The sequence below is a fragment of the Stegodyphus dumicola genome, chromosome 6 (assembly GCF_044657685.1).
Source record: "Stegodyphus dumicola isolate Sdum_Otavi_A_Nest chromosome 6, ASM4465768v1".
Lineage (NCBI taxonomy): Eukaryota > Metazoa > Arthropoda > Arachnida > Araneae > Eresidae > Stegodyphus > Stegodyphus dumicola.
The window spans coordinates 157,028,440-157,048,495 of NC_140773.1; the positions used below are offsets into that span (position 1 = coordinate 157,028,440).

General features: G+C 30.4%; 1 protein-coding gene across 4 annotated transcripts in view; it reads left to right on the plus strand.

Annotated features, from left to right (window-relative positions):
• Nucleotides 1-20,056, plus strand: part of LOC118179493 (uncharacterized) — a 56,427-nt gene that overhangs the window by 24,922 nt on the left and 11,449 nt on the right. For 2 of the 4 annotated variants that reach the window (XM_085819093.1, XM_035348669.2), the window contains one exon: nucleotides 14,431-14,805. The exons of the other annotated variants lie outside the window; for them this stretch is intronic. In XM_085819093.1, the coding sequence (XP_085675219.1) occupies nucleotides 14,431-14,514 (84 nt within the window). In that variant the 3' untranslated portion in view covers nucleotides 14,515-14,805. Of the gene's footprint in view, nucleotides 1-14,430; nucleotides 14,806-20,056 lie in introns of those variants that run through there. 4 annotated transcript variants of the gene reach the window in all.

Genomic DNA, 20,056 nt, shown 5'->3' on the forward strand with positions numbered 1-20,056 from the left:
TAAATGACTCCTTTTTTTTCCCAAACAAATTATAAAACTGATTTAAAATCGATTTAAAAGAGATTTTTTTTCATGGCATCTGTACATATGTAGTATCTTGCATAACTCAAAAACGAGTAGCCTTAGAGCATTGAAATTTTATATATAGGACTGCTATAGGATGTAGTTATGCACCTCCCTTTTTGGTGGCAATCAGCCACACCGAAAGTATATAAATATATACATATATACCCACTCTGTTACTCTGTGAGCTCAGTTTTTTTATTCTTATATGTTGGTAAATTGTGCATTTTTTGCTTTAAAAATGATTTAATTATGTTGTTCTTATCTTCTGGTTAAGGTTTTTATGCCTTTAGTTAACCTGAATGCAATAGTTGTACAGTTATCAACAATTTAAAAATTGTTTCAGTGTGGCTAAGCGTAATTTTTTTACCATAGTAGCCATATTTATTTACATTTTAAACTTAGGCGAATAGTGGATTTGTTGCCAATCTAGAGAAATAAATAGTTTTGCAACAACAAAGGTAACCTCTTATTTTATTTTTGCAAATTAAATCATGCTTAATCCATCCTGGAATTATCATTTAAGTTATTAAATTATCTCATATATTGACTCAGCATAGCATCCAAAACAAATTCAGTTTCTGCGCCTTCAGTGTCTTTTGGTCTAGTGAGACCAACAATAAACTTTCAGTTTTGTGCACCGAAAAATCTGCCTTCATGCCTGCTGGCCGAATTGCTCGTTTTTGCATAGAAACTTTAATTATAAAAAAAGTGTTCTTTAAATTGTTTTAACTGTATTGATGTTTTATATTTTTCAATTTTTAATGAAGATATTTTGAGGTTTTATGTATTTTTGCCTTGTTGCATAGTGGGAACTGAAATAATTGAATGAGAAATATATCTCTAGTAAAATTTGAGGAAATAAGTTTAAATGGAATGCAGCCAAAAATGCATATAGTTTAATATTCCATACAAGGAGGTCATGTGGTGTACACATCATGTTTTTTATTTTTAATTATTGCTGCCTTGGATATTGCGCTTTAAATGGAATGCAGCAAAAAATGCATATAATTTAATATTCCATACAAGGAAGTCATGTGGTGTACACATCAGGTTTTTTATTTTTAATTATTTGCTGCCTTGTATATTTGTTCTGTCATTGTTGAGTAGCTCTAACATCCTACCAGAAAACTGTTTTCTTGCTAAGTAATCCATCAGTCTAGGTGTTTGCAAACACTGACCAAAAAATTTTCAAAAAAATCTTTTGTGTACTGCTAAGAATGATGCTGTTTTAATGAACACAGTGAAGGGTGGTGAAAAGTGAAAATGAAATTAAGAAGGAAAATTAGCTACTGTTACAAGAATGCTGCTTAAAGCAGTCTTTTATTGTCTAAAATAACATGAACTTAAGGTTCAGTTTTAAAATTTTGATATTTTTGGGGCTGACAGCATGATTAAAAGTATTACAAATAAACATTCCAGTATAATGAAGGTTTGCTTTTTGAAGCTGGAACATTTTGAGCCTCGTTTTGATAAACATAATTTCATCTTTAAACCTTTTGCTCAGTTTCATAATTTTGAGCCTTCGAGAAAGAGTTATATAGATCCAAAAGTTTGAAATGCCTGTCTGCTTGAAAGATTATGAAAAGGCTTATCTAAGAATATATTTATTAAACTAATGCATGCGCCTGTATTAAAATTTTTAATTTTCGGTATGAATTAAAAATTTTTAAAAATAGCATTCATTTTTTAAATACTTTTTTAAATATATTTTTTGTTTAATGCATAGAAAAATTAAATGTATCATTTTAGAGCAAAAAAAAAATTGTTTCTTATAACTTGTTGTGTAATTAATTGATTTTAGACAGTGAACTCTGTTATTGATTTCTTAGCTGTGAAACTTCCTTTAAAGTCAGAGTTTTATAAATAATGCTGTTATGTGCTGAAAGTAAGTGGGGTTCTTATGTTCCTCCCTCCACTCATCCCCAAAAGAATCTGTAAAACCTGTTTGTTTGCTTAAATTCTAAGTACCATATTTGCCGGCATATAAGACGCACTTTTTTCTTTGAAAATAGGTCTGAAAAACAGGTTGCGTCTTATATGTCGATACTCAGTTTTTGATTACTTCATTTCTGAAAATTTCCTCTATTCGTAGTTATTATATTTTTTCTTGTTTCCTTGCGGATTGAGGGAATATTACAGTTATGTAGAGACAGTGAATGTGCATACACTGTCACTAACGATCATAGCTGGTCTTGTTTAAATTTTCTAATTTTTTTGTGAACGACTTCTAAGTGTGGGAAATTTATATTGTTGAATTTTCTTAATTTTGTTAGCAAATTATAGCTTAAAATCAATGTCAGCATTGCTATAACATAGCAAACAAGCTACATGTGATTGCATATGCTAAACAACATGGAAACAGCTGCAGCGAGGCATTTCAAGCCATCCCCAACTTAGAAAATGATAAGAACTTGGCGGAATCAGGAAGAGGATCTATAGAAAGCAACTCATAGTAAACATAACCTATGAAGGGAAACTGCACAATGGCCTGAAATTGAGGCAGAGCCGAATACTTGGATTTTAGACCACAGAAAAAACAGGACTTTCAATCTCTACGAAAATAATTATTAAGCGATAGCGACTGAGATATAGCTGATTTTATTGGATCAACATCATGACATTCAAGATTTACAATGAGAAACTATGTATGCGGACTAAAATAAAAGTACTGGATGATACAGAGGACAGTTTGTTGTATGAGGACTCAGATGCTGATTTAAAAGAGATTTCAAGTGACTCTTATTTAGCTCTTGAGATGAGTGTCTGGGTTTTGGTGAAGAAGATTAAAAGATGTTCTTTCCCAGATAGATTAGGTATTTGCAGGAAGTACTAATTTCAGGGTTCGTACAGTCCTTAAAAGTCCTTAAATTTTTTAGAATCAATTTTTGGTCCTAAGTCCTTAATTTTTGCCAAAATCAGTAGAAGGTCCTTAATTTTAATCATCTGAAATTTCTGTCTCTTTTTACGACTGCCATTTTGAGTGTGAATTTGCATTTTGGAGGAATATTTTTGGCGATTCACTGACATATATGGTTATCTTTTGAATGTGTTCATGGGTTATAATTTGTTTCTATTTCTAACATAAATGATGGGATACTCAAGTTTCTAAGAAAGAAGTGAAACAAAAGCATTTCAAAATTCATTTTTTCTAATAAAGAGCTCTTAAACAACTTTTCACTTTTGGGGATGTAAATTCTTTTATTAAACGGTTCTAAATTTGGCGACTTATCAACATTTTGGCGATTTTAAGCTCAATTCCTATAGAAAATTTTCAATTCCGAAATCTGAGAATTTTTCGACGACTTTTTTAAAACATTGTAACATTGCTAAATTTCATTAAAATAATAGTAATACAATTAAGATACAATAACACACTGAACAAATGTTAATTTAGAAGTCAAACAACAAAAGCGTTATATTTTCAAATTTTCACCGGAAATTTACTGTGAAAATTTGAAAATATAACGCTTATTTTTGTTGTTTTACTTCTAAATTAATAATGGTAATATATTTAAAAAATAACATTAAAATAAAACATTTTTATTTTTCTCTGTCATGTTATAAAGTTTCATTTTGGCAACTTACTATACAATATTTTGAAACTGAAAAATAAACAAGCCATAATGCTATAAAGCACAATTTATGAAACAGCTCTTAGCAAAAGCAAAATTAGCTATGCAATTAATTAAAAAGTCTTCTTTTTAATTTTTTCATAGTAAGAGTTTTTCCCATGTAATTGTCTCAGAATATGCATCAGTTTTCTCTATAAAATTAATTTTACACTTTTTCCATCCCCCCCTTTTTTTTTCTAAAATATTTCTGGCTTTTTTTCTGTTACAGAATTGGTAGGGATAATTTTTCTTTGGGATTTTAGACATTGCAACTTGGAAAGTTTAGAATTATTTGAAGGTAGGATTTATAGACCAGTGATTCTAGAAGATTCAAGAAATATGTGACAAAATGAAAAATGTCTCCATGGTAGCAACACGTAATGGATGTATTTTACAGAAAGTTTCCAATGAATTTCTTAATTTTTGGAGAATGTCTAGAAGAAAAACGAGAATGTAATATTTGAATGTTTTACTTCTGATACTAAAATCTTAATATGTTTATCATACCTTTATTTTCTCTACTTTTCACTAGATACAAGCATGGAAAATATCAAAAATGCTTCTAATCTTATCACATATGCATTATATAATGGGATTTTTTTTTATTAATAAAGAAATTTAAAACTTACAATTTAAAGGATTCATCTAATATGTCTTAATGCATCATACACATAGCTGGCACTAGGTATTTTCCCACCTGATGCAATCTCTGTGGATCCGAAATTCTGCTGCCTAGTACCTTTCTAAATTCTGCTTCCAATGCCTGCTATATATTCTAAAAGTTTTGCCATTTTTAGATTTTGTTGTGTCGCTAAATTCTAAAAATTCTGCCACACTAGCTCTGTAACCAGTCTTTACCATATATATCTCATATTTTTTTCTGAATGTTTATATTACTAAAGAAATAAAATTAGCCACTTTTTCTATACATTCTGAATGCATTTAGTGTTTTTTAGAATAACAGAAATTCTTTATTAAATCAAAAAATTCTGAAATGAAAAGAAAACATGTTGAAGAAAGAAACTGAATACATAAAGAAAATTATTCTTCAAAGATATGTGTAGTTATTATTATGTAAATTGCCCAATTGTTTATGATTTCAGCCTTTACTCTAATTTCCCATTTCTATTTCCTCATATGATAAGAGTTACTGAGCCTGATTAAATTTAAATTAAATTCTATAATCTTTGACCACTAGTCCACATTTTTAGTTTGAATTTGACTGTTCTTGTTTAATTACGTCACCGTGAGCTGTAATTGATTTTGTTAGCATCAGAACATGCCTTTATGCTCGAAGTTCTTTTTAAATGAGACGCTAATTTAAACCTTTGTCTGATATTGTAGTTACTTTCAGGCATAGCGATAATATGCTTCATGTCTTTTGAGGGTTTTGGACTATTTAACTTTTACCAGATCAAGTAAAACCTCATAGATACATTGTGGAGAGGTTTACAAGTTAGGAGATAAAGCACACAGAAACTAGCGAAAGCATTGGTTTGCATATTGAGAAAAATCTGTAATTGTTAGAAAAGATGCTTAAAGAGAAGCCCAAATGTTTGGGAAGGCTTCAAATAAAAATGATGGATAAATATTTTGTTGAGTGTTGGTAGAAAACATAAATGTTTTGTAGCTTTAAATGTGTAATTATCCTATTATGGTGTAAGAATCAGCGTCATAAATTACATGCATTTTAAACTGTGAAATTTTATTAGATTTTTTTTATTTTAATAGGGCTTTTTTAACAAATATTGTTAAAAAAATAAAATTTAATAGTGGCCATGTAAATCCATATAATGACTAAGGTTATCAAACTACCTAATTTAATTATTTATAATCAACTGCTTACCCTTAAAAATTATCTCTACATACTAAAACAAGTTATTGCCTTTCATTAATACTGACTTTGGTCACAAGATAAAATACAAAAATGTAAAAATTTAAGTAAAACTTATTCTTTGCATCTAGTGAGACTTAAAGTGATACAAAACAACTTATCACATCTGATGCTTTAATGGCTTATTGGAACCTTAAAGCATTACAACCTCTCAAAATCTACATGAAGCTACGACACTAACTGCATCAAACAGAGCCTGACTAACTTTCAACACTTGCCAACTGTGCCTACATCAGGCCTTTCAGGTTTCTTCTTATCAGCAGGTCTCTATCTAGACAAGCAGCAGTGGTGACAATATTCAGTCTTTTGTTATGAGTCATGCTGATTGTGATCTTACTTCTCATTTTAACCTGTGTTGTTTGAAATAAAATTTGCCTGCTATTTACTAAACCTCTAGACTGACCAAGTATGTGACAAAATGAGACAAAAAATAAATAAATAAATAAATAAAAAATAAATGTCATTTATCTTCTTTCAAATATGTCTTAACTATTATAAGTGTAAAATATTTAATGCTACTTGATAAATTGCATAAAGTTTATTTTATTCTCAAATGCATTAATAATTATGTTAATTAATTCATGTTTAGTAATAATGCATACTACTTAGGGATCTTTTTTATTTTTAGGATGGTATTACAGTAGTGAAATTCAGGCATAGATAATATTTTTAATTGAATTTATTTAGGTCCTCAATTTTTTTCATTAATGATCCTTAAAAGTACTTTATTTCTGTGTGCAGAAATGTGTACGAACCCTGTAATTTGTATTAATTTATATTTAAAACACTGTAAATTCATTATAATGATCTCTATATATAATAAAAGAAAGAGTCTTTCTGTGTGTTTTTCATTCATGCTGCACGTAAGCTAATAGACCCAGGGCTACAAAATTCGGTACATAGGTGCATCTAGACAAGAACCAGTGCACCTCGAAGCGATTTTTTTCCCCCTTTCAAAATCCAAATCAGCTTTTTTTTTTTTTATTTTATGAAATCGCATCATTTTAAATAGTTTCATTCTTTTAGAAATGTGGTTTTGGCAACAGTTTTTCATTCAATACTTTGTATACTGGACTGCTGACTGTTGAAAATATGATATAAAATATTTATCGTTTATTTCACTGTTTTTAAGGCCCGTCCACACGAGGACGCTCCCGACGTAGTTGACGTAACTTTTTTGACGCCGGCGTAAATTCGCAGGACGCAGAAGACGTAAAACTGAGTACGCTCCTGTTCAGCTCTTTCGCCCGCAACACGCACGTATAGCCAATAGCAGACTGAGTTCATATCACGTGTCATAATCAGAAAACTTTCTTGCTTACCCGTTTCAATAGGGCGTCAGAGCCACACAGAGATGAGTTTTTGCTTAGAAATATAACTGTATACAGCAATAAAATAATCAGCATTGTTCACGCCATCTTCAGATTTCTCAAACCGTATGTATTAGTATACATTTAAAATTCTCATTAAAGGGGAAAACTGTATACGTGATGATGCAATGATCCGACCAGTATATCCATATGCTTCACCTATTTATAACACCGTAAGTAATAGGAACCTAAATAAATTACAGTTTCTACGAAATCAAAGTTTCTGCCTTACAAAATTCTCCTTAATTATTATAAATATTGGCTATATTATGTGTAATAAAAAGCTCTATAAATATCCCAATATTAAATACACCAAAAACTAACTTCAGCAATATAATAACTTCTAAAATAAAGCAGTTGACTGTGAAAGAGTATTCAATAAAATACAATTACAAAATTTTGGAGGAAAGTTACAACCTGTATCATACAGCAATCATTTATTGAAGTTTAATTAAATTACCTTTGCAGCGACTTCTACTTGTTACATTATTTTTCACAAACTCTGCTATCACAGATAGCTGAGTGGTCAGCGCGCTGCTTTGGTGGCGGAGGAATGGAAAGGTGGCAAGTTTGAACCTCACCCGTAGACGGTATAATTCAGTTAGCTTTTCTCATTTTGAAACGCATTTCTTATATTTAATCATGAATCATTATATTCTTATTTTACCTATTATTATTGTTTTCATTTCTTATTTTATTCATTATTATTATTGTTTTTAATTTAGTTTAAAAATGTGCAGTGCAAATAGAAATCCTTATGTAAAAATATATCTGCATCTATTTATCATATATCATCTGTAAATTCTCTCTTTACTTTTACTTTATTGCATATTTTATCATGCACATAATTTCTCATAAACTGTCCAAAGTTTGAACCTCATTCTAAATTCAAAAATTAATAAAAAGAAAAACAAAAGACCAAGGGAGAGCGAGTTAAAAAAATATGAAGTTGGTTTTATTATATGGTGGATGGTGTATATAAAGAGAATTAAGTAATTTAATTCTCTTTATATACTGTATTCCAAACCAATTTTATAAATCCTAATTTTCATACGATATAGAATCTGCAAGTTTGTCAAACTGGTCGATACTCATCCTGAAGGAATTAAAAAACAAGTAATATACACCCCCCCCAAAAAAAATTAAGTCAATTCCTACTTAGGTCCACAAAAAGTTTTAAAATACAAAAATAAATAAATAAATAAAAATAAAAACATAATTTTTTTAAAATTAAAAATTAAAAAAAATTTTAATATGTGAAAAAGCTGTATTAACATCAAGTGTCATTCACTTCAAGTTTAAAAAATTGTATTTGAACTTGATTGGATGAATAAAAAGCATTTTATGTACTGAAAATTTGAACAAGATATAGGGAGAGTGTGAGCTAATAGTAGGAATTTAATAATTCCAGATATTCCTTTCACAAGCAAGGCAGTTAAAAAAAAAAAAAAAAAAAAAAAAAAAAAAAAAAAAAACTATTTGAACAGGTCGCTCTAAATAAATCTTTCAGACCCATTCTTGCCATTTTTTGCGGTTTTGCCTCTGCTTAATAATTGCACATAATAGTAAAGTTTCAGCTATAAAAAAAATCATCTGATTCGGACAACTTGCCGTAAACATACAGAAGAACAGCGAAGTAATAAGATACAGCTCTGTTGACGCTATATTACAGCGTCACGTGATTTTTGCGCAAAATAATTCTATTGGTTAAACGCACTTTTCGCAAGCGTACTCGTTTGGAAGCTTTTACGCTGGTAACGTAAAAGCGCGTTCGTCAGCTACGTTTCGAGCGTACTCGTGTGGACGGGCCTTTAAGATACTGAAAAATTTAACATGATTTTATTTTCAACGGAAATTTGGTTAATTTATTTATTAGGATAATTAATATTTGTATTAAGGGATATTACTCATATCTTGTTGCTTATTTTCTTTTGATTTTTAGACAAGCTGCACGTGCATCACAATCTTCTTATTCTGCCGCGCATGTGTCTTGTGAGGCACAACAGAAAGAATTTCCTTTTTTTTTTCTCTCTCTCTCTCTTTTTATTAGTTAATGGCTAAGAGGTTTGTATATTTTCAGTTATGTCATCCACAAAGCACAATTTTGATTGGTTATTGCTTTCTGATGATAGTTTCATTCTTTTAGAAATATGGTTTTGGCAACAGTTCATTCATTGCTTTGGATACTGGACTGTTGATTATTTTCTGTTGAAAATATGAGATTTGTTGCTTATTTCATTGTAATTTTTTATATTATGCTGTAATTATATATAATTTTAAAAATATAAAAAAGTGTTGCATGATTTTTTTTTTTTTTTTTTTTTTTTTTTAGGGAAACAAAAGTTCTTAACTTCCTTTACACCATTTGAATTCTTAAGATTTTGCACCGAGATGTTAGTTAATTTATTTATTAGGATAATTAATATTTGTGTTAAGAGATATTTCTTATTTCGTTCTAATTTTTTAATATATGATACATTTTTATTTATTTAATTTTTTAAACTTATTTATTTATTTTATACAGTTGTTCTGCAGAGTAAACCTCTGTGCAGGTTTTAAATTTAATGTTTTAGGCATTTTTTATGGTACATTTAAATGCCAGACGAAGGCTGGCCACATAGCAGCTAGTCAGTAATAAAGTATTATCCTTCAAAAATGTGTATAAAAAAGAGGGGTGTCTTATATATGCCAGTAAATATGGTAATTGCTAAATGTATAATCTAAATGCTAAATGTATAGTATAAAGTTTTCATCTTTGAAATTGAAAGCAGCTATTTCTCCTTTGCTGACCATTTTTATCTGGTGATGATATTTTTTATGAAAACAAAGAGTAAAGTACATAATCACACAGATCCAACAAATAAATAATATGTTAATGTAACTCCTCATGGATGAATCAAAAAAGCTATTCTGGTCAGATAAACTTACTTTCACTTTTGAAACGTTTTCACTTTTGAAAACTGCTGTAAACTTGAAAGAAAGAAAACTTAATTTTTCACTATGCGTAAACACAAAGGACAGCATCTGTTTCCAAAAATAATGCTGCACTACAAAACAAAAACTATTTAATTAACAAGATTGGAAATGTAATCCATTATAAAATACTTACTTCTTTTGTACTATGTACACAGTTATATGTTTTCACTTAAAAAAAAAAAAAAAAAAAAAAAAAAAAAAAAAAAAAAAAATCAGAAAATTGCACAGTTTGGCATCAGACACAAATTTTAGTCCAGAAAATTCCATTGTTTACAAAGTATAATTTCTTGGGAATGTGAATTTTTCATTCACTATTGTTAAGCAAAATGTTATACAGTACAAAGTCTTTAATCCGGACTCGTAGGGACTTGTAATTCTGGCTTAGGGGTTTTTCCTGATTATAGGTCATCAATTTAAATCTGGTAAGATGGCATGCAGGAATTATAAAATTAAAAATATGAAACCATAATTTATGAAATAAAGAGCAATTATGATCTAAAGGGTATCAAAATTTACAAAAAAAAAAAAAAAAAAAAAAAAAAAAAACTTAATATTTATTTCTTTATTTCTTTCAATGTAAGTTGTTTAAGTTGCTTCATTTTTATGTGCTAATACTTTCTCTTTAATTCTATACACAAACATAATTTCTTGTTCAGCTACAAAGTTCACTGTTCAAGTCCTGTAATTGCTGTGCCAAGAATACCGACTAACTTGTCAATCGATTTTTTTTTTGTTTTCCTTAACCTCTCTGTTACTTTCTTGATGCCTTTATCCATTTTTTGCAGCAATTCCACTTTTTGTTTGATGGACATCGAACATGCTTTCGCTTTGTAGATCCTTTGGCAGCTCCAGAATCAGAACCTTTTTTTGACATAATCGAAAGTTCAAGCTTACTTTTTATAAAATTGCTCTAACAGTCTGCAAAAATAATAAGATGGATCCAATTAGAAGATTAAGGAACAATGCAATCTGCAACATTAACTGAAATAGATAATTAGATAATTTTAGTGTAGCTTATACCATCCGTTATACATTAAATGCACATGCATAAACGTGTTATGTGCATGCGTAAAGGCTACGCAGTACTCTGTTAATTATAATGTAGGTTAATTTTTGTTCCTTGCTCTGTTAGATTAATGATTTGAGGTTAAATACGGACAGTTATCATTATTTTGTTTTATTTATATCTGATATTAGATGGAACCTATTTTAAGAAATAAAAGGGTAGTAGTAAAGCGGCTTGATGTGTAGCATTCATTGATAAATCATATAAGGACATTGTTTCAAATTTTTCAGTTTGTTTATATCGTGAATTAATATACAACAATTTCTAACAGAAACGTGATTTTCTAAAATAAGTTAAAGAAATTATTAATGAAGAATCTGCATAAATGTATGCATGTATCTCGCATTGTGATAAAATAAGGATACCTAGAGCCATCAAATTTTGAATAACGTAATCCTCCTGCAAATATAGGCATCTGTAAGCCCAAATTTGGAATTTGTTTTATTATTGAATTCATATTTTGTAAAACTTTAATGAATTTTTGATTAACAAACTCAAGGATTTCAAAGCGAGCAACGGCAACGTTCTACAGAAAAAACATTTCTATCTCCAGCACATGAGACTGTGTATTGGAAATTCTAAAGATATGCTCATTTTTAAATTATTTTGCATATTGCATATTAAACTGAATTTTATGGTGTAAGTGCGAAGAACATGATATTTAATAAATAAAGTTAACAAACAAAATGTTAAAAAAAAAAAAAAAAAAAAAAAAAAAAAAAAAAAAAAAAAAACAGACGTAATTCAAAAAAATCTGAAACCTTTTTTTTGGGGGGGGTACGAGTAAGATAGAAATGTATAGTATGATTTATGTTCATTGGTGATATATTAAAATTTTTATGATAAAAAATACTTTTAGCAAATTTTTATTATGCGGAAGATTAAAAGACTTTTTATAATAATTTTTAATATACAAGATGTTTATAAAGTCCTGGACCCATTTTGATGTTTAGTAACTCATAAAATAATGAAGATATAAACAAACTTATGGCATTTATATATATTTTCCTTTTCAGGTTTGAATATCTTTACTTTTGTAAATATCGTCTGCGCATGTGGTTAATTTCAGATAATTTCATTTTCCAGTCTGAATATCTGTACTTTTCTAAATATCGTCTGCTAATTAATTGCATTTTTCTCTCTTATGTTTTTGGCAACTATTGCAATGTTATGTTTACTTTTGATGTGTTTGTTCTAGTACTTTTGTATGTGATGTTTTATTCGACCGGATATTAAGGAGAATGCATACACCACAAGAGAAGGCATAGATTTTATGGTGGTTCAAGGAAGATAGATGGATTGGGCGAGGAAGTCCAATTCCTTGGCCACCTTGATCACCTGATATAACACCGCTGGACTTTTTACTTTGGGAATTTGTAAAGGACAACATTTACAGGAGGAGAGTGTCAAACATTGATGACCTAAAATCCAGAATTACAATCGCAATAGCCTCTGTGGATGCCGACATGCTTGCCGGTACCTGGTGTGAAATTGAATATCGACTTGATATTCTCCGTGCGACGAAGGGGGCACACATGGAAGTTCATTGACAAGGGTCATGAAACTTTTTGAGTCTATCTAACCATTTATGTTATTAATTTTAATCTATCTTTATTATTATTTTATTAGTTATTAAACATCAAAATGGGTCCAGGACTTTAAAAACAACCTGTATTAAATTGTTTGATTGACTGTTAATTGGAGTTTATTCTTAGTATTAAAAAGTATTAGTTCAGAATCTTGCTTTTAATAATATATCTTGCAAGCATTCTGTTCTGAATTTTATATTTATTATATATTCAACACAATTCATAACACAAATCAAACTTCCTGAAAACTTTGCTTTGTGGGATTTTAAATTAAAAATGCTCATTTGAATGTATTGATTTTGCATTAAATTAGAATAGGGATCACCAGACCATCGATCGCATACTATTACCTCAGGGCAACATTTTCTGTAGATCACGTTAACGCACGTTATATATATATATATCCACAAAGTGTTACTTTTATGACTATAATAGTTGTTTTCTCCACTGAGGATTGAGATTAGAATCTGCCCAATACAGATTAAAAAATGTCTTTTTTGCAGACATTTTGCAGCTAAAGGAAGAAAGCAATCTGTTTAATGATATTTTAAAGTAAATTCAAGTATTTTATATTTAATTAGCACCATACATAGTAAAAAATTTGCACACTAAATTACGTGATGGTAGGTCGTCATACTGCTAGAATTAGTATTTTCATAAGTGTGCCAGAGAAAATTCCCTGAAATTTGAAAGCATTATTAACTAATAATAGATAAATTTAGAAAGAAGAGGGTACATTAAATGACACGAATATTATTTTAATAAAGTTAATGACTTAAGGATTAAAAATTGAATAAAAAAAATTGACGCTCTTTTGATGATTATAGATATATTAAATGGTTAGCCTAGATGACTGATTTTTTTTTTAACTGCAAAATGACAAATAAGGCATTAAAGAAAGAAGAAAAGGTTTAAAACACTTTTGTTTTATACGAGAATGGAAGAATTTACTTTTGTTTAACATGAACTGCAAATGCGATTCCCTGGATTCTTGAGGCTACTGGTAACCAAAGATGCTGAAAACTTGCTTTGCCTTTCTAAAAAAAAAAAAAAAAACAATCTGATTGGCTCTATACCTGCAGTTCGAATATCGCTCATGCGATACATGATTCACCAAGAAAGGTGGTCGCAAACGGCGCAAAAATCACTTTTTGGGAATTGCCATATGAAATTCCCTGATTTTTCCAGATTTTAATTAAAATAATAAATTTCCTGACTTTTTTGGTCAGTTTTCGAATTCCCTGACTTTTTCAGGTAGCGTGGCAACCCTGGCACATGGCTATGTTTGTTGAGAGCACTGACTGATGAACCAGATTGCTGCTATGGTATGGTGATCTAGTGTTTCATACAGAAGCTTGTTAAGTAGAGGCAGAGTTTTAGAACATTTTCAAGAGTTGTTTCCTGTCTTAGTAGAATTTGAAAGAATGAGGCTAATCCTTCCGTGAACTAAAAGATCCTGTTTGACTGCAGGATTTTGCTTTTCTCGCAGACATACCGAAAAGTTAAATATCCCTAACTTGCAGCTTATTGTTTTATCATACACTATGTGTGATAAATTTTATGATACATTTGATGATATATAGTGTACACCTTGAATGATATATTATTTTGTCATACAATATGTGTGATAAATTTTATGTTACCTTGAATGATATATAGTGCTTGAAACAAACTCACCTTGGATGAGTTTGTTTCAGACACTTTGTCTGTTTGAAACAAACTTGTGACAAGCAAGGGTTTTCAAGCCTCATTACAACAGCAAACAATACATTGAAATTATTTCAAATTTAAGAAGTGAATTCAACAAACATTCCCAAGATTTCATATGTTTCATAGTTTGTAAAATTGCCTTTTATAGAGATTGATGCTGAAGAATTCTCTACTTGTGTCATGGAGAATTTTGATTTTCAAGAAGGCAAAGCTGCATTGGAGTTGGAACTGATTGATTTCCAAAATGATTTCTCTGTAAAATCCCTTTTGTTTTTCAAGCTCTGTAAATATTTGGCCCCTTGTTCCTAGAAAAATACCCAGAAAGCAATATTGAGCTCTACATATCTGTGTTAGATTTCTTTTTGTGGTATGAAATTTGTACAAAAACAGACTCACTGATGAACACTTGGACAATGGTATTCAAATGGCAGCCATTACCTACACTCCCAGCATTAAAAATCTTGTTTGATGACAAAAAAAATTCCCATCCTTTTCATTAAAGTTAATAAATCTGATAAAAAAATTTGTTATTGCATTTATTATTTATTACTAACTGCACTTCAATTTATATATATATATACAGTTTAATTGAAATTGTTTACATATTTACTAGAAATATAAGTATATAGACAATAAACACATGTAAGATTATTTTAAAGTTGGTAGTTCTTTTGTTTGGTCGCTTAGAGTAGGATTTGAAAACGGTACGGTAGCTCAGAAGCTTCATAAGTTTGCCACCCTATGTGTCATCATATGCAATAAATCATGATAGTTTTGTAGCTGATGATCACTAAGATAATGGAGCTTTGAAAACTTAAAAACTTGCACTTAAACCATAGTCCTGTTTCACTTAACGATTCCTATATTTGACCATAATATGCTGTGTTTTAGAGTGAAGGAGAATCTTGATAACTAACCAATTCGAAGAGATCAGTATTGGACTGGAACAAGACAGATTAGGTTCACTGGTACAAGGTGTAAACTGATGGCTACTGCATCTACCATATTCTGGTCAACTTTTACCACAGCTAATAAGCATTCATAGCATCCACAAGAAATCAGGCTCCTACTCAGGATTAAATATATATGAATTTCCTCTCCTTTGCATTACTACACAAATGTAAAGGGAATGTAAATTTCAGACACTTTCTCACAGCAGTGAACAGAGAATAAAACAGGAAAACACATTCATTAATTGAAGTTGAAGACCTAATATATCTGTACATTTCCTGTATTTGTCTGTACCAGAATTGTTTTGTAAAAATAACTGTGATTATTTCTGCTGTAGATGTGTCAGTGATGTCTTTCTTACCATATAACTCTAATACACTGGCTCTCAAAAGATAAGCATGCAATGGAAATTAGTAATTTTTAAAACTTTAGTTGAGTAGATGAAAAATACTGTAGGTGGCACTATGCAAATGTCATATGTTACAGCCAATCATGATTAACTGTCTGAATATGTGCTAATTATGCAGTTACTGAAAATACCACCATTCTGAAAGGTTTCAGAAGACTCATTTAAGTGCTTTTATGATTGTTTGTGTTTTATGTGATTTTAACTTTCATAGGGTAATTTTTAATGAAAATACCTGTGGATTACTCTATGGTCAAAAGAATGCCAGATAGTGGGCATTGACTCAGGGCGTTCAATCCAATTATAAGTTTCATTAGATTCCGCATCTTGTGTCTGTGGATGTAACTTTCTGATAATGACATTATTTCTTTCTTTCCATTTTGTGAGCCATCCAACAGTAGGGACAAACTCCTTTCCCAGCATTTTGGGAAATTCTTTTGCCTTTTGATACAAGATTTCTCACTACAGTTTGGTGTTCTTGTTCCTAGCATTTTAAAACCACTCCAAGAGGGCAGTTCTACATTGGTAGACTTTCCACTTTGCTTCCGCTTATGTGAGACATTTTAACGTGCCATCACTTCATCCAAAATTGCCTCCCTTCTTTTTAACAACATACATATTGCAGATTATGAAATTCCGAGCTGTACAAAAGCTTCACCATGATTGCATTTTGGTAAAGTATTGTATTGCTTTAACAATTCTTTATCCTTATTCCTTGCATTTGGACATTTTGAGGCAAGACCAAACAACAAAAGTATGATGTGGATGGGTGATCAAAGCAAAAGGCAGTTTTTTTATACAGATTCTCCCTTACGTCCTTTTTATGTGTCCCTTTTCACCCACCTGGTATGAGCCAGTTTTGACCAACCTTTTGTAACCCACTTCTACCCATGATTTATTAAAAGAAAATTATAGCATTTGTAGGTCCACGTGTAAAAGTGAATAGACCTTGAATGAAATCACTGACCTTGAAAGACAGACTTGGAGGGTCTGACAATTAATTCCACATAAGAAAATTCTTGCATTAGGTGCATGCATATGCAAAATTGAATAAACTTTGAACAAAATCAGTAAACTTGGAGTTTTGGGACTTATAAACAGTAACATTTATATTTTTAAGCAGTTATTTTATAATGATATTGTATCATTTGAATTCATTCCTTGGGTTTTGATTTTAACAAGTGGTTGATTTTATTAAGTGGTACCCACTGTACACACAAGTTTTATTTTGATATATGCATTCTTAAAGAACACGTAGAAAAAGACACACTTACAGAAGAAAAGAAACTTGGTTCCAGATCTAAAAAATGAAGAAAAATAATTTTTTTAAAATCTGGAAATATTTGTTTTAAGCTTAGTTTATTTCAATAAAATACAATGAAAATGCATTAATTTGCATTTGTAATTTAAAAAAGTTCATGAATTTTTTAAAAAAATCTATTTTACACATAAGAAGATTTTACTTTCTAACTTTTGTTTGAAAGTGAAAATGAATAAAGTAAAGTCATACATAATTGTATGCATCATTTATTAATGGTGCATACTGTTATGTATGACTTGTATATCACTAAAATTGTTGTGGTCATTGTCTTCTTTTCTGTGATCTCTTGAGCAGCTCGAGTTGCCTCTGATTTTGGTGATTTACTGGTTTTATGAAAGAATTCAGTTATTAATAATGTTCATATTTCAGTTTTTATCTGTAACACAAGCATAGTTTTTTTTTCCTAAAATAAATACTGCATTTACATTATGTGGCCGAGTTAACTGAAGTTAATTACGTTTAATACATAATTCAATATCATGTTTTTTGCCATTGAATTAACATTTTCATAAATTTCATCAACATTTTCAAATTAATTAGAGATACATCCCACCTTACAAACAAGCTAAATTCCTAACATACTGTTGTATCATGAATTTGTTCATATAATTTTACTACATTCACTATGAGATAAGATCAGTTAAAAGGGCTAAAATAAATCAATTCTCATGCTGTATTGATAATACTGAGTTAGCAACTTCACTTAACATTTCAGTGATTAGGATTTTTGCTTTTATTAGCCCTACATTCCTGTAGTTTATACCCTTTTGTATTGTATTTATAATGCCGAAGTGCTTTACGTTTTGTATTCTTAGACAAACTAAAGTTTGCAGTACCATTACATTTATTAACCCATAGGTGGCTGCAAAAATTAGCCGTTCTTTCTTCCCAAATGTAAGTGATATCTGTCATTCGTGCTGATAAGAAATGGCACTATCTTTGAGCGAGAAAAATAGAGACCTGTTTGAAGAGGAAAATATGCATGAATCTTTATAGAAAGTTAACTATTTTTTTGTATTAATTCTTAAGAGAATGAATATAATATAATGAAAAATGGTATATTGTAACAAATATACAGAATATAATATAATGAAAAATGGTATATTGTAACAAATTCTTAAAAAACAGTACTTTGTTATTTACCATTATAAAAGGAGAGACCGAAATGTAAGCCGACTTATGTCATAATAATAACTGTATTCTATATTTACATATAAATACATCACTGTCCTTCAAAGTAGTTCCTGCCATCTACAATACACTTCTGACAATGTTCAATTAAGTTCTGGGACTTTTGAAAAAGTCCTCATTTGAGACTATGTTCCTTGGTAACAGCAGCTTGAATGTCTTAGATGCTTGGAAATTGGTGTCCCTTTAATGCCAAATTCAGTTATGGAAAGAGGGAAACGTCTGCTGGCACAAGACCAAGGGAATAAGGAGGGTGAAATAACTCTGTAATTTTTTGCTGCGCGAGGAACCGTATAACACGCATTGCAGTATGAGGGTGTGCATTATCATGCAACAGAAGCCACTTGCCTGATGCAGCGAGATGGGGCCAAACACGACGAATGTGAGCCGGGAGGCGCTTCGTAACACAGCAATAAAATACACCATTAACTGTTTGACCTTCTGGTACGTATTCTTTATGGATAATTCCCTGTGCATCGAAAAAGATAATCAACATTATCTTAACTTTTGATTTTTCGAAACAAAACTTTCTCGATTTTGGCGATGAGAGACTGCACCACTCCATGCTTTGGCATTTTGCTTGTGGATCATACGTGAAACAACCACGTATCATCTGTGACGTGTGTCATCTTTATCTGCTGTATTGATGAAGTCGCCACAGGAGTGCAATCGCTGCTGTTTTTGTTCATTGCTTAAGTAATGAGGGACAAACGCCGTATAAAGTTTCCATTTACCCAAATCCTACGTCAATATTGTTCGGACGATTTCACGAGGAAGCTTCAATTCGTTCGTCATTGTTTGGATGGACAAATGGCGATCTTGAATTTCCCAACTCTTTCAACATTTGCTGTCGTTCTGCTCGTCAATGATCTTCCACTGTGATGCTCATCCTCTATGCTTTCACAACCTTCATGGAAAAGTTTGAAATACTGTCTTGTGAGATAAAGTTTCTTCGGCATACACACTTCAAAGCATTTTCAAGGTTCCCGTAGCAGTTTTACCCATTTTAAAACAGAATTTCGGATTCGTTTTCTGCTCCATTACGTAATGCACTATCACTTTTCAGGTTTAAGCAACTGCACAAACAAACACAAAACAAAAAGAAACAAACAAAAAACAAAGAAACTTTGCAAATGACTCTGAACTTCAAAGTTGCATACTGAAATTTGTAATGCACATGTGTCAGGTCGTTGGGCTGTTTTCATTTTCGAAAGGAGGAGTGAGTCACCTTACTTTTCAGTCTCACCTTGTATTTTCATATGTTATTAATCTGTCAGTATAATAATGTTTTAGTACTGAATTTTTAAAGCATAACAAAACAAGTTAAGTAATTAAATTTAAAATCAAGAAGGCATATAATATTATTATAATCAAAAATTTAATGAATTATATATATTTAGTTACCTAAGAACAACTATGTGTGTACTAGATTTTGAAACATGAAATGGTATGCAATGCTACATTCTGCACTGCTAAAATCTTCTCCATCGAATCATGTTTGGAACTTTCAGAATCTGAATAATTTTCATTCTCTGATAAAAGATTTCGTCTTTGGTATCGTATTCTTCATTCACAAAAATATGCTTAGGCTTTCTCTATGACGCCATTTCTAGGTATAATGTGAATTCAAAATATAGTAATAAAAATTCCTGAAAAAACTGTCAAATTCACCTTTATTAGGTAAGAAAATATTTAGTATTGCTAACTCTAGATATACCAAGTAAAATGACTAATTTGCAAGTTCAACTCATCTGTAACACTTAGCATTGGATTGTTTCGAAGAATTAGCCCATTTCAGCTATGCGCAATGAGGCAAATTCATGAGTGGAACTCATTCATTAGTATTTAGGCAGAAACTTTAAATGCAAGCTATGTTCATTTATGCCCACTGTGGTACGTAATCTGAAT